The sequence below is a fragment of the Armigeres subalbatus genome, chromosome 3, assembly GCF_024139115.2.
Source record: "Armigeres subalbatus isolate Guangzhou_Male chromosome 3, GZ_Asu_2, whole genome shotgun sequence".
Classification (NCBI taxonomy): Eukaryota; Metazoa; Arthropoda; class Insecta; order Diptera; family Culicidae; genus Armigeres; species Armigeres subalbatus.
The window spans coordinates 183,028,758-183,045,649 of NC_085141.1; the positions used below are offsets into that span (position 1 = coordinate 183,028,758).

The 16,892-nt window shown below is 37.7% G+C and overlaps 1 protein-coding gene across 1 annotated transcript in view; it reads left to right on the forward strand.

Moving 5' to 3' along the window:
• Positions 1–16,892, forward strand: part of LOC134220093 (synaptogenesis protein syg-1) — a 577,445-nt gene that overhangs the window by 160,299 nt on the left and 400,254 nt on the right. The window contains exon 2 of the mRNA XM_062699069.1: positions 14,221–15,319. Within this exon, the coding sequence (XP_062555053.1) occupies positions 15,265–15,319 (55 nt within the window). The 5' untranslated portion in view covers positions 14,221–15,264. The remainder of the gene's footprint in view (positions 1–14,220; positions 15,320–16,892) is intronic.

Consider the following 16,892-nt stretch of genomic DNA (forward strand, 5'->3'; position numbering starts at 1 on the left):
ATGAATATTCATAATCGTTTTTGAATTTTTATTGTATAATTATGGCTGTGAGCAAGTGTAACTTCATCATTCCAGTGAACACTTTCCGCACCGGTCAGCCTGGATTGAGTCCTGCATAATAAAACTTTCTGATGATAATCCATCAACCATCTGGAGTAATGAACACCGGTTCCTATTTTAAGTTGTTACAGGTGCACGCAAGCCAAAGAACGTCAACGTGGTGATATGGCTTCGTGCCTTTCACAGTGTCGGGCGGAATATGACGAAAATTTTCCATCCTTTAAGCTTGGCAGGAACTTTGCGCCCTCACACCATGGTTCCAACTTATAACCAGATGCGGAAGCAGTTCTAGGGACTTCTTCGCTTGCATGACTCCGGCTCATAAAACCGTTGTCAGTGCGGAAGCAAAAGGGGTGCATTTAATTTGCATGCGATTTGGCTGACTCTCCATGAAAACCTATACCGTGAGAAATTTCAAATTGCGATACACGATCTTGACATGTTTATCGTTTTGACGCTATGGAAAAGCTGAATGACCGAATGAAAGCAGCTTTTCAACAATGGTTCAGGGTGGAGTATAGACCAAATAGAGGTATGCGACTAAGAACATTTGATCGAAAGAAAAAAAATACAAAAAGATTTTTAAGATTTTAAAAACTCGGTCGATCATGCAACACTAACACTTGTGGAAATGTTCAATTCTGTAACCACATATACTAAATGAAATCGTTTTGCTATATTATAATGACCTGAATATATTTATATTTGAACTGGTTATAACTAATCGCAGTTGGGTTATGGCAAAGCTCTGCGTCTGATATTGGACCGTAATGCAAAATATTGTGAAAAATATCTTATTTTCTAGAAAGTAGCATACGAAGTGTAGAAGACATTAAAAATCACATGGAACTTAAGGGTTATCTAGAGAAATCCTGTGCTTCTAAAAAATGTTCATTACATCTTACGATGGCAGTCACTGGTTACTAACTACCAACCAATAACTTTGTATCTATTAATTTTCTTAGAGTTTTTTTTCTCACTGTCAACTTGATTGAAATAATTTTCCATATCACGTACCCGCTAAATAAAATTTAAAAATGAAACGTTCGCTTAACCTCGTTTGAAAAGACACGGCAAGAGTTAAAATCAACATCGTTTTACTTTGTCAAAAGCATGGGCAATGCTAAGAAGGTTTTCAAAGAAACGAAATGCAAATTCAACTTTCGTAATCTGCTGGAGTTCATTCCTCCTGTGCTCTGATAATAGACTCATGTAAAACGCTATCCGCTTCAGTAAAGTGGAGAGTCATTCTATTTGCTTTCAAGGTAAGCCTCGCACTTCCTTCAGCGGTGTGCCGATCCTCTCTGTTCTGCCTCAGAATGACAACCACTTCCTTTCAATGTCCATTCTTCGATTTTATACTTTTAGGTGCACAAAATGTTGCTTTTTGCCAACCATCTTCAGGGTCGAAAGTACGGAAAAGCCATTGTTAAACTGAGAAAAGTTATCTTCATGGAACCTTTATACGTGAAATATTTCCCTCAAAGATTTGCGGTATGCGACCAGCACAGCGCATCGAAGGCCCGAAGCGAAAAAGTCCTTGCCTTCGCACCAGAAGAGGGATAAGGGAAGATAAAAATGAAAATTCTGACTCTTCACGTCCCACTCGAAACGATTATATTTGTCGAGCTGGGTCTCTGCTTCTGGTTCTGGTAGAATGATAGCAACCCAAGGGCGTTCCCATGATGGGACATCGGAAAGTGAATATTTCTCAAGTCGTTGTTGGAGTGTAAGCACGTCCAAGTGTCCTTACTTGGGTGCGACCACCACGCGATGCAGTTGCCAGTGCACCAGGTTCGGGTACATAAACATTTATCTCATCTCCAGGCAAATGTTTTTGCCCGTAGTGCGGAGTGTCACGTGCAGAACTGGACGAAGAAAAGTTTAATTTCTATCCGGCAAGTGTATGCAAAGTTCTCCAATCTTTGCTGTGCCTGTTGGATTGCATATCAAGGGATGCTCATGAACGGCCATGTAGCTATTTTACCCAGAATCTTTTCAAATGCATCTCACATTATTCTATAAATGTGATGTGCTCAGATCTGATTGTATGTTTCTTTTCAACAACAGTTAAGTTGTGTTGAAGATTTATTCTTGTTTTTAGAGTTTTGTCACAGCTTACACAAAGCGAATGCCAGAATCTTACTCGATGAAGAAAACTGGGGTGGCATGGCGCATCTCGACTCGAAACGAGCAAACCATGCGTCATACGAAAAAGCTGTCGAAAGGAGATGCGCAATAAAGCCCCTGTACTAACAAAGATGATGCAGACCAGCGGTGCGTGCCATCAGTTGTCGCTTTATCCAGCAGCACGCATGTTCTATGCAAAATTATTTTTTTTTTTGTTGGGGCGTAGAACCACTGCGTCCATTGAGTTGAACTTTTGTGGTATACCCCTGATTACTCTTAACTATGTATTCGCATCTTGTAGGTTGATCACCATTTGTCAAGTAAACAACCTAAGACGCGTCTTTTCCCAGTCCGGTATAATTGAGTTAATAAAATCCACTACCTTTCCAGGATTTGCAGTCCAAATATCTCCTGGTTGCATAAAGCCACTATTTAGACATTTAGATCTACCCTTGTACAATGCATCGCAACTGCAAAGCAGATGTTCCGAGGTTTCACGTCAAATTTATATTACATTGGAGTTGTTTTTTTTGCGCGAGAGATATGTACGTGTTAATCCAAAAAAAAATCGTGTAAATTCCTAAAACCGCATTAATTCCAAAATCCGCGTTTAAAAACACGTAAATCTCAAAATTTACTTAAAAAGCGATTTTAGTGTACTTATAAAACCACATTTTTGTACATCACTAGATATCGACAGCAACTAACCATGTACTAAAAACAAGCAATTCGATTGTAATGCGCTCGAGCAATGAACGATGCTAACGGGAATAGGGGTGCTGCCCAAATGGTTCTCTATCCTATATGGTACAGGCCGGACTCGATTATCCGGAGTGTTGAAAAATTTTTCTTTCCGGATAATCGAACCCTCGGGATAATCGAACCATTTTTTTGTTGTTGCTGAAAATTTACCTTTGTCTCAAACAATCTTTATTTTGGTTATATAACATCTAATAAAATATTCCGTTGGTCCGTTCATGGATTCTGACTACCGTTAGTGGTCAGCGCCGATCCGAAAATCGTCGGCGGCAATGTTTGTCATAATTTTGGTCGGCGATGGCTTGGCAATTTTTTTTTTTCAGGATATTTTAAGACATTAATACTATGTTCACACTACACCCTGAATAACATGTTATTCAAACTATCGACAAAAGAAAGCTGTTCAAGATAGCCGAATAACATGTTACAAGGTCCTAGTGCGAACATAGTATAACTGGAGAATCCTTTTAAATTCGCCGGAAAAATCTAATGAGCTGTCCCAGGAGATCCAAATTTTTCGAATTTTCAACATAAATTGCTCTAAAAGTTTCACGGGAATTTATTTCAAATTTTCACGCGAAATTGATTAGGAGTTTACCTATGCCACAGGCATGCCGAATTTAACAGAATTTCCTTGTGATTTTTTTTAATGTTTAAAAAAAATGTTTCCAACGGAATTTCGTTGGGTTTCTACGTGAAATTCCTCATGTTGTCTATTAGTAATTCTTTGAAAATTCTACGAGAAAATTTTTAGAAGACGAAGGGGCGTTTGGTTGAAAGTAATTTGACCGAATACCACATGGCCGAATAATACGTTATGCCGAAAGCTATCTAGCCGAATTTTGTTTGTCCGATACGGTTATTATGTGGACAATGATTTGGCGGTACGACCTAACTAGTCATTTGGACGAAAAAGCCGTATGCCCTAACATTCAGCCAAACGCCATTTTCGAACAAATGAGCTGTCGGAGTAAACGTTTATTTCGGCCAAATTATCATTTCGGCCGTATGATCTTCACCCGTACGTCGCAATCCGTTTTCGACCTTATGTCACATCGTCCGATCAAGCAGCATTTTCGGTCGAACGATTTTTATTCGGCAGCTCGGTCAAACAACACCATATTTTCATTTTGGCCAAATGGCCCTTTTCTAAAAAAAAACGACCATCTAGGCCTTTTTGACTAAATGACCTATTGGATTAGACGACTTTTCAGTCAAATGACCTGTTCGCCCGAACGACATTATCGGCCATATGTCTATTTCGGCCGAATGATTTTAAGCCAGTCGAGTTTCGGATTAATGACATATTCGGCCAAACAACAAACGGGCCTTCCCCGTCAAAACATTCATTTAAATTCAACGTGAAGTTTTGTGAATTTCTCCAGGAAATCTTTGGACATTTACGCAGGTAATAATTCGAGATTCCCAAAGGAAACTCTTTATAATTTACCCGGGAAATTTCTGGAATTTGCATTGTTAGTGGCGTCAGTCGTATAAGTGTATTTGCAAGCCATGGAGTATGAGTTTGATTCCCGCCCTAGTAAGGAGAAAACATTCCGTGAATCGGAAAACGCTCAACTTGTTCACTAGGTGCTGTGTGAATGTCCTGTCTGTTGTCTAATGCTAGGTATTCAGTCTGTGCGAGCTCTGGATGACGATCCTGTTTTTCTTTTTTTTTTTTAATTCTACAAAAAGATCTTCCTAATTTTTGAAGAAATTTACTCCGAAGGTGTTTTCGAGATTTCGAAGGATATTCTTCAGAATTTTCATTAAAAGTTCTAATTTTTACTAAAAGCTTTTTCCATTTTTGAACGAAAAAATGTAAGGAGTTTTCAAAAAAAATAGCCTTTTCACGAGAAATCCTCTGGAGTTTCAACGGGATTGCCATAAACTGTCGGCGGCGACGGCGCACACCTCTAACCACCGTGTGATCCTCCGGGAAATATGGAGGATCCCAAAAAATAAAAACTTCTAAATTTTATCGTCAAGCACCAAGATTTTTCTGATGCATTTGTTTTTGTATTATGAGTATGCACTTAATCTTGTGGCTTATACAGTAGCCGTTCGATAACTGCAAAATTTTTACTTTGCAGTTAACGAATGCCGTTCGATAACTGCAACGCATCCTAGACGTCAAACGGTTGTCAATCGACGTCAGATGCAATAAAAGTGCATCTAAATGTGCATCCCAATGCAGCTGTCATCAAGTCTGACATCAGTTTGAAGTTTAGTGGTCCGATAACTGCAAAACTGTTGCAACTATCGAATTGCAGTTAAAAAGCATTGCAGTTAAATGACTTGCAGTTATCGAACGTCTACTGTACATGCTGAGGCCTTCCGAAAATTCCGGAACATCCGTGAAATAAAACAAAAAATAATTAATTTCATTGCATAGCACCATTTGACATTCTAACAACGGAATTTCTTTCATTAGATTTATTCAAACTAAGGCCTCTGCACTACATAAAGTTCGTCTACATTCAGCTCGGTCAATATTGGCTCGACGCCTACTTTGTAGTCCACAATGGGACCTCAAATCGATCCACCTTGCTCTCTGCGCACCTCGCCTTCTTATCCCCTGCGGATCCCTATCAGGAACCATTTTCACATTGTGTATGGATCACCTTGGCCATCGAGTGATTCTTTAGAAAATGAAAATATTCATTTCATAATTAAGGGAAGATCCATTAATTACGTAATACAAAAAAATGGACATTTTCAATCCACCTTCCCCCTCTGAGCGTTACATAATTAATGGATGTTCCCTTAACTCAAGGATTTTTTGTTGTTACTATTCGTACACCAGTTCCAGTGTTTGAATCTATACATGGACCAACGTTGGCGAAATAACCATTTTTTCATATAAATATTGAGGCTGTTCACAAATTACCAAACGCTGGAAGGAGAGGCAGCCGGTCAGACCGTGCGTTACGATTCATACAAACCAATTAAACCTTCCATACAAAAAGCGTTACGAGGGGGAGGATGGAGGTTCCAAATTGTCAAATTTAGCGTTACGTAATTTGTGAACGAACTCATTCCGGATATTCCGGAGAACCATTTGGTAGCATGAATCACAATGTCAATGCTGTACTCAGAATGTAGATGCGAATGCTTAAAAAAAATATTGGTGCTTTGAATTTAAATTCATAAATTGGCAATTTTTATGAATGTTCTTGATTTCCGTTTGAAAACCCCTGAAAAAATGCTTACGTAATTAGTGTACGGTCCCTAACGCTGAATTTAATAATTTTGATACCCCACTCTCCCTCTCGCAACCCATTTTTATGGAAGGTTTAATTTTTTTGTACGGACCGTGTCGCTTGGTCTAAATTCCTCCCTCCCCCTAAAGCGTTACGTAATTAGTGAATAGTCCCTTAGGGAAGCGAGGGCACTAGGGCACTATCATTACTAGGTGTTTTACACATATTGAATAAGTTTAGGATACACACTGATAATACATATTTCTATTTTTGTCAGATGGTTAAAAATATTACTCCGGATAATCGAGCCATTTTCTCCGGATAATCGAGCCCCGGATTATCGAGCCTCCGGTTTATCGAGCCTCCGGATAATCGAGTCCGGCCTGTATTTCAAAACATTTCGTTACAGATGATTCAAACGAAATTTCTCGTATGGCCACGGAGTTGGAGAATGCCAAAATGTAGTTTTTGATAATTTTGATGATGATGATGATGATGATGATGATGATGATGATGATGATGATGATGATGATGATGATGATCTATTTTTTAATCTCCTGTTTAAAAGGCACGAACGCCTCTCATACTGTTCTGCAATTATCTACACCAATGATGTAAGACTTGTTGATAATGGCTTTGTTTCTTTGCACACTAGATCTGTGAAGTGCACCTTCCAGAGCTATCTTAAGGACAAGCCACCAGGAATCCAAAACTAAATGCACTCGCGCTTTCAAGGGCACCCCATTCAAGTCGAAAGCCATGCACAACTGTCAGTTTTATTATTCCACGCATGTTGGCTGCCAAAGCTGGGATTAGAAATGACAGTTATGCGTGGCTTCCGTTTTGAATGGGGTGCCCTTGAAAAGGTGAGTACATTTAGTTTTAGATTCCGAGGAGCTTGTCCTTAAATAGGAGATAAGAGAGCGCACGAACGAATTGGATGTCTTACCAGATATTCTGACGCTCGATTGTACCCATGCATCCACGAATCCACCTTACAAGCTTTGCCGGAAAGCCATGTTCTAGCAATATATGCCACAGGTCTTTCCGTTATACTGAGTCGTACGCTGTCTTAAGTTTTGCAAACAGTTGATAAGATGATGAGCAGCCACCCCTGTTCGGTAAGTATCCAGAATTCCAGAGCTGTCATTTATTATGATTGGCGCAGGTGCGCTATTTTGCGCATGCTGTTGATCGTTTTATCAAAAATTACGAGAGTACTTTTTCTTCGTACCCACGTTTCATACGCCAGTGGAGTCTGGTTTTTCTTTGGGACTCTACACTAAACTAGCATTTCCGTTGTAATATAACGTAACCAACAACAAAAATACCGTTTAAACGTGTAAATGAAAAATTTACAAAACTTGCTACATTTCACAATGATCTCCTGTTTATAACAACAAGTTGTTTTTTACTTTCTAACGCATTTAAAATATGTGTCAATAATGAACCTGGGGCTATACGTCCCAATGGTGGTGTAAAAAATATACAAACTCTACGGAGCCGAAAACATTACGAACAGTTTGAAAAAAATATGCTGAAGAAGTATCAGAAGCATTTCGGCGGGAGATCGATTAATCGATCCTACTTTAGCTACTGTCACTAACTCGTCGACTGCGCTTGATGCACGGCATACAAATGCTCTATGGACTCAGCATGCTTACTTTTGTACTCCAAGTGTCTGCCTCATTTGGAGTTAAATTTAAAAGTGACAGTTCGAAAATATATGCCAACCATTACATGGATATGTATCTTTGGGGCAAATACTACGGATAAACTATGCCCAGGGTGTCGAGAAAGTTTCCAACCCAAAAACGTCCTAGATCGGACAGAGAATCGAACTCGCCATCTCCGGATTGGCAATCCTACGCCTTTGCTAGCAAGGCTACTGGAGACCCCGATTTTTTTAGTTAAAGAAATCCTATTCGCGCATGCGTTCTGAAAAATATTGTTTTTTTAAGGAATCTCATTCGCTCATACATGAAGACATTATTTCTATTATTTGTCGATCAGATTCACCATCGGCACCATATGCGTCATATCCTACCTTATCGTCAGCCGGGCAAATGTACTCTTCGAAAGAAGGAATCTTATTTTTTCTTTCCTTAAATTGATCAATGTCTGAATTAAAAGAATGAATCAAATCCTATCTTGCCTTCTATCGGGTAAATGCCGCCTGAATTGGAAGGAGTCATATTCTCTCTTGCCAGAAAGAAGGGGTGGTATCTTTCCTGTATTAAAAAATTTGGGTTGTATACAAGACACGACCGCTCGACGTAAACTACGTAAAACCAAATGTAGTACAGTGAAAAAAAATCACAGAGCTCGAAAAAGGTTCCGCGTTCTGAACGAAACACGATTGATCGCGCTCTCGCTTGTATACAAGACACGACCGCTTGACGTAAAACCAAATATAGTAGGGGAAGGTGGGTAGACTTGATCCCCGGGGAGACTTGATCACCACCTGTTTTATCGAGGACTAAAGAAGTTTTGTTCTAGCGTATTTTTTAGTATAGACCCTCTAGACAAATGACCTTTATGTGGTGAGTTGTTTTTTGGATTGACAACCTTATTTATTCTGCAGGGCGGTTTGTATGTTTTGACCTTCCTAAAGATTTTTTGATTGGCCAACAATGACTAAATGCTTTCGTTTTTTCACAGCACAAAGCCATAAATATAATAATAATATATATAATAGCCCTGTTTGTCTGTCCGGTGACTAGCCAACCAGACGCAGCACGCGGAGAAATTCTCACAAAAAATAAAATATTTAACACTTCAATTCTTTTTTACTATCAGATGCAGAAAACAAAACAAGTGACAACCTTAGACAACCAGACACATCATTTGAAGAAAAAATCACAGACAACAGACGTTGAAAATTTTGATAAAAAAAAACACTTGCCACGGGCGCTACAGCGTCCACAAATAAACTAGTGCTTAATGATTCTGTATTGATGAAAATGTTAACATTCCATATAAGTTTTAGGATATTTCGATTTGAAGTTATTGCCTCAATATGGGGACACTTGATCCCCCATTAGTCACCCATACAAAAATTTGGCGAAATAATTCAAAAAAATATAAATCTATTCTCAGGCTTCTATTTTTTTATAGATTAGACAGATTTGATGAAGGGTTGTCAGGAAAAATTATTCATTGCGTAGATATCATAAAAAGGGGATCAAGTCTCCCCAAATTTTAAAATTACATGTGCTGTCGAATTCAATAACAAAAATCGTTCACGTATACACAGAGCAATTCGAAAATTCCTCGTATTTTGAAGGAAAAATATTTAAAAAATCTGAGGGCACCTTTCTAATTTTATCAAAGCAAGTTCTTGGGGAGGGATCAATTTCCCCCGAATATTTTAAAAGTCGATTTTTGACAGCACTCCAAAAAATCGATTGTGTATCAATAACAACAATAATTTAAGGACTGTCATACATCAGTAAAGTTAAATACTATATTTCTTAGAGAGTCTGTGTGGAAATCGCGTATGTTCATTTATTTTTGGCTGTGATACATCGGAAATCAGAAAAGGGGATCAAGTCTACCTAGTCTCCCCTACACTGAACCAATTATTCCGCTCTACAATATAGAAAAGAAGGAACTATCCCACCGACACTACTACACACCCAAGTAACAATTGCCAGTTGAATAAACATCAGTATGGTCATATTTATTCAGCCAGCGTTGATTAAAAATTATACTATCATACATGACAACATTTGTTACAGCATTGTTAGCCCAAAAATGGAGTATTTATTCAACAACAACTAGCAACCTCTCTTCAACTTTACTTAAATAGTAGATTAAAATATTTATTCATCAACTTTGTTCAAAAACCAAACATAATGTTAATTCAACTAGTCAGCAACTCACTGATTAGGCTTTTTTAAATTATGCTTTTCTAAATACATTTATTTCATAACATTGTTACACTTATTAAGGCATTGTTCAACATACTGGAAATAAGATGAAAAATAAATTATGAACAGGATACCGGTATCGATCCAACGACCTTTGAATCCCCAGCCCTCTTGTTTACCATCAGCTATATTTGTCACCTTGGAAAGTACCAAGCTGAATTAGAAATATAAACCATACGTTGTTGAACAATTTTGGTTGAACAGCTGTAACGGGGTTGTTGGTCATTACTCAACAAAATTGTCAACAATCGAACAAAAGCTTAATAAGAGTTCAATGACGTTGTCATTCCGAAAGTGAATTATCAGTCTTGATTTTATTGTTTTATTTAGTAAGTTGTGAAGCTGCTGCCTTCTATCTGCCATCATAGAGGTAGATTTTTCCTGCAGATTTCTTCTATCATTCCTGAAGTAAGTATAAAAATAATAATTTATTCTCTAGTGAATGGCAAAGTGCAAAATGTTTTAAAAAGAATAAGTCCGCTAAAAATAAATTTATTTGTAGAGTGGAAAAAACGTTCGTACAACGTTAAACTAAAGCCATTGTTGTTATTGCAATAAGCGAATTATTAAACGTTTATTCAACGTTTCAAAATTATATAAATAAACAAAATTGAAATCGGATACAGAAGTAATGATGTTTACCGATAACGTCAATTATTAGACTTCTTAATAAACTCATGCTCGTGCGTAGATTGTAATAGAGTTTTCAAACGTTTGATCGAGGCTTCAAAAACAAATTATTTAAACATATGCATCACGATGAACAGCATAAACTTTGCAAGTTTAAGTTATTTGTATTTAGCTAGTTGTTCAATATACATTTTGGTTTGAAAAGAAATATGTCAGTAGCGTTTATAAAAGTATTATTCAGATACATAGCTGAAAGCAGAACAGAAGCTGGTTACAAATGTCAACAATGTTTGCCCAATTTGTTATTCCATACTACATATTGTTCAGCTACGAATACTTTAATTAAACGCTAGTTCGACAATGATGTCTATTTGTGGTAACTGATTGTTACTTGGGCAGCTTTAGCAGCATCTCCCACTCTGTGAGGGAGTAGGGACTCCACTGACTAGCAGCTAGGCCACCCCATTTTATACACCCCAGTTCAACACTTGATAACACCCTAAAAGTAGGCAATTACCAAGAATTGAGTTCTCCAATCGCAGTTTTCCGCACACTAACGTCACTGTATAGAATATATAAAGAAAACGTGGGTGGTAATCTTGTTGCGGCAAAAATATCACAAATACTTTTGGAGGAAGACAGCACACATTGACAGGAATACTGCGAAGTCACGTACACCTCCATTCATTTGGAGAAGTCAATTGGAACGCGATGCAAAGGGGATGCATGATACATGAAAGATCTGAAATGTTCAATAGTTTAGCGATGATACTCAAAAGTTTCAATGGTACTGGCAAATTTGTGGAGAGTTTATGAATCGATTGATATATAAATCTTTAAAATCCATTGAAAGATAAAGGACCTATTATTGTTACAAATCTTACATGATTTCGTGACGGTCCTCAATTTTGAAATTTTCATTTTACACCCTGTATCCGAATCTTCCCCTTAGACGTAGTTTACGTCAAAAAATGAATCATATTCTCGCTAGCCTTCTGCCGGGCAAATGCATCATTCAAAAAAGGGTTCATATCTCCCCTTGCCTTAAACCGAGTAATTGAATGAAGCAAACATATATTTTTTTTGCATTCTGCCAAACGAATGCATCCGTTAAAAAAGGAATTATACCTTTCTGTGTCTTAAAGAAAGCAAATACCCGAATGGAAAGTTGGAATCATATCCTCCCTTGCCTTCTGCCGAGCAAAAAAGATGGTAGGTAGAGAAGGCAGATATAAAACACAACATCTCTCCTTACGTGTAAAAGCGAAAACAATTATAAAGAATTAAACTGATTTTACATTAGTTCCGAAATGGTTGATTTTACAATTATTATGCCAAACGACATTTGTGCCAAACAGTATTATGCCACACGGCGTTATGCCAAATGGTTTTATGTTAAATGACCTACCACCCCCTTAGTCATCGAGTGTTTTATTTTTCTAATATACGAGAAAGCTTCTATCTGTGTTTTCATTCAGAATTATATATGTGGACGAGTTTAAATTGAGTTTCAGAGATGGTTCATTTTTATATCTAATTCGATAATAGTCTTAACTTTACAGTAACTGGACCACCAAACGTGCAAACAATAAGCAAATAACAGCACAGTGCACAATCAGATGATAACAAGGATTAATATCAATTTATTGCATTTGACAACTGATGTATAAAATTCATTAGATTTCTCGAACGGTATTCATTAAGTGAAACGTAAACAAATCAAATGGCTAGCACCAACTTTTAAAAGACCGCTCTTTAAATATTCATCGTAGTTAGTTTGGTATGCATTCATCGGTGAGAACAATTCCAGGAATAAACTAATGCAGTGCAAAGTTTTCAACAATTCAACAAACAAGCCTACAGTCAAAAACACCCCAAGGCAACATAACAATGCCAGAGAGCACAATCCCTTTTGGGTGAAGTGTGTACCTACTTACAACGAAAGTATCATCTTTCATTCCCCTGGGTTGGAACTTTTTTTGCTACACCATCACACGGCTTCCATTGCATCTTTTCCGCAAGAATACGATGCTCCCCCCACATTATACTCTATTCAAATGACGTTGAAGTTGGCAAAAGATGCAATTAGAACAGGATTTGGAAGTTTAAATTCCCATTCTTCTGTTCCAAGTTTCCATGCAAAAATATTGTGATTTGTCGAAAAGGAAATGATTTGAGGGAATTATAATCTTCAACAATAAGAGACAGTTTAATTCTTCTTACAATAATAGGTACTGCCTTTTTGCCTTTCTCGTACAACAAAATTGTACTGAAAGGTGATCATTTCACTCCAAATCGAACATTTTATATAAGGCTCGGAGACCCTCAATGGAAATAGGTAATAAGAGATTCAGCTCAAGGAACTGTCTGTATGTACGTGTATATGTTGGTATGTTGCACCACATTCCAACTGGAACTAGACCGGATCGAGGGAATCGAACTAGCCATGTCCGGATTGGCAATCCTATGCCGTTGCTCACAAGGCGAGACTGGTATGTATCCACATAAAACTAAAAACCGTAAGCCAACTACTCACATAGTAGTTCCTAACCGATTTTCCTGCAATCAGTTTCATTTAAAGTTTAGTTGATCATTATTGAATATGAAAAGTTATGAAGAAAAATGGTGATTTGAACCAAAGCGGTTATGGGAAATTTAAAGTTTTAATATCTTAGCCAATAGAAAATGAGGTTGGTGTTGTTTAACATCAACAACTACCAAATATCGCTTGCACCACTCTTGGGAACATTGTTCCTTTAGTGGCGGTAAAAATTAATGTTGGTTCCTATAGTGGTTGTATCCATTGATCTCTTATGAGACTTGCCACTATTGGTACAGTTACATCACTAGGTGAAAAAGAGTCAATTTTATTAAAGAAAATCATTGTTTTCAATAGATTTTCTTGTGAAATGTTAGGATAAGTTGTATTTGACAGAATATTTAAAGCACGACGCTTCAACTGAAACCAACGTGAAGTGTATGATTATAAAAAATCTCATTAAAACCCCACTACTTCTACTATTGGTGCTACCTCCACTAAGGGTACGGTAACCCTATGACAGAAACAGATTTTTTGTTGGAGTGTCAACATCCATTAGGCCAGTGAATTTATTGAACTCCTACACAGGTGTATCACTACTTCATGAAATATTTTGGGATTTATGATTATCAAAGACACTTTCATGTGATTTCAAAATGGATATACAGCAAACAATGGCTTAAAATATTCTTGGTAAGTTGGCGAAATTAATTTCATTTAAGGCAGTTAAAACTTCTCTTAAGGTCAATCGTCTTAAAAAAAACAATGATTATTAATGCACCATCCATAATACATTGAATACATTGTCACAGTCGTTAAAAATGAATAAAATTTTCAAGCAATGTTCGTGTCAGTAAATCTACATTTTTAGCCCCAAGGCTGCAGTATATCGGAAAAGCTACTTCATAAAAAATAGATACGTATTAACATCTACTAATAATACCAATTTGATTTCCTTTCATTACAGAAAACATGGGCCTCGTTCCTGGCAACATATGACATATGACGTTAATCAATGTGATGAAATATCAACTTCTCGAATGAAATAAGACTCTGAAATAATAAGTAATTACTTAGAAATAACTGATGACATACATGTGACACGTGAGCTGGCGTGCTTAAAATCGATTTTTCAGTTTCATGAATGTCACGCAATAAGTGAATAAGCTATATTCAATACCGAAGCAGTAAAACGGAATAATCGAAGTGAGAACGTTATCCCGGTGGGGTGATACTAATATGATTACCGCACAAAGATGTCAATAAAAAAATGTCGATCAACGAATATTTGAATCGTACATTGCTGAAAACCAACCTGGCAACATTTTCCTCCATTCAATCGATTACAAATTCAACATTTCATAAATTCAACTAATTCTATCCAATTATAATTATTCAAATTTGATGTGTGCGAGTGTTCCGTTAACACAGCCTGGAATGGAAAACCTCTTTCTGTCGGAACACTGGTAAGGATTTACCGAAAAACGGCTTTGCGAGGAATCCCCGGCATCACATTCCGCGGGCGTTGCGTGTGCAAAACTAAATAAACTGTGTGAAAATGCGAAGCTCGGTATTCTGCTGAACTGCCACGTTAGCGGAAAAACAACTCTCCTTTTCCCCCGATCCGCATCAGTTACCCGCCCACCACATTACCAAAGAACCAACATAGGTGCACATGTTGCGGGCGCGCGTATCGACATAATGTTCTATGGCGATATCGGCTATCAAAAAATGTGATGCTAATTGGGTTTATGTAAATTAATTAAAGGTAAATGATGACAAGTGATGCAAACTGACGAAATTGGACGCCCGTACTCTAATAGCCTGAATGAAGCCCTGGATTAAGCCAGATCAGTGCAGTGAATTGAGCTTCAGGCACCTCGTTAATAGTGAAGGTAAACCGAGCAGGAATTCTTCTGATGGACGTCGTACTGGAGTGGAGTGATAATTGAGAAGAAGGCTGCTGTTTTTTGCTCGTTTTTGAACCGGCCAATCGAATCTATCGAACGAAATGGATTACAGGCATTTGATTGTGTTCATCTTCGCGCTAGTGACTCTCGTTAAAGGTAAGTGATATTGCAAACATTATTTTCATTGCTTTCAGTAGACCGTTGGGTGGCAATCAATTTGTTTGTAGATTGAGATTGTATTGCCGGTAATGCTCAACCATGAAAGAATGGAGCAAATCTGGAAATGGATTTGATTATATTGAGAGGAAAGGTTTTTCTATTTGAATACAGATATCATTCACATACTTAAGGAAGAGTGAATTGTCAATAAATAATAATCTATCTAGTGGTGTTATTGCCTTTCTTTACATTAAAAATTATATGGAAGGACATGAGACAGCCAAAAGTGCCATAACACAAATAAAATTAATGTTGCCGAAAGTTAATTGTCTTGCTTCATGATACATGATACATTTTTGTCGCGATAAGACTTCTAACTTGTTTAATTCCTTAAAACAAAAAAACACCGAAGCACTAAACACCACGGTATTAGAAACAAAACTAAACTATTGGTGATTTTGTTGTTAATCAATGTTAAAACATGTGATGCCAAACGAGGGAAGGGACGCTATGTACTTACATTTCTTTGCTGATTGTGAATGAATTAACAACATAATACAAGATCATAAGGTATTTTTGGAAATAAGTTTCTCGGCAAATGTTGCAACCATGCCAAAAATGTCAGCAAAACAGCAAAAAAGTGCAGTGTCAAAAGCTGCACCACATTCAAATAAAAAGTGAAGTATAAGCGCATTGATTAAAAAAAACCAGATTAATCCACCTAGCGTTGGTGGTGCCTTTCTCGCATTTAGTTAAGACACCAACCTTATATGAGGTTTATATGGTCCGATGTACCATTTTCTTCATAACTTTTGAACGCAATGACCGATCGTTATAAAATTTAATAGTGATCAACAAGGCTTTGTCCCCTGTCGAATGAAACTTGTTGCGAGAAAATCGGTTAAGGATTACTATACGAAAAGTTGTCTAATGTTTTTTATAGCTTTTGTGCACACACATACACACACACACACACACACATACATACACACGGACAGACAGACATGTGCTCAGCTCGTCGAGCTGAGTCGATTGGTATATAATACTATGGGTCTCAGAGGCTTCTATAAAAAGTTCGTTTTCGGAGTGAAATGATAGCCTTCCGGTACAACTTAGTTGTACGAGAAAGGCAAAAATATGTTAATGACATGTTTAAAAATTAGAATTTTACCAAAATAGAATGGAAGGAATCCATCGATCTTCCCGAAAATCTCCTTCCGAGGTTCTTACCTTTCAGTTCTGCCCCGCCCGCCAACCTTCTTCCATGGACCAGATGCCATCCAGGTTCGGTTCCTGAAGAAACTTTCACTATCAGCTGCTCCTCAACAACGGTGACCTCCGGGGAGTATAGCCTGGATTCTCAATATTGGTTCTTCCCCCAATCCCACAACAGTTTAGTTGATGCGACACGATACTTTCGACAGGATTGAACCAAGGCAACCTTTCAGTCACGTTTCCGACCCCCACAACTTTCCTTGAAGAAAAAACGTTCCCTCCAGTGGAATACCAATGGATATTGAAACCTAGAGCCTGTTGACCAACGATAGTTAAGGCCTAGGTTATCGGCCTT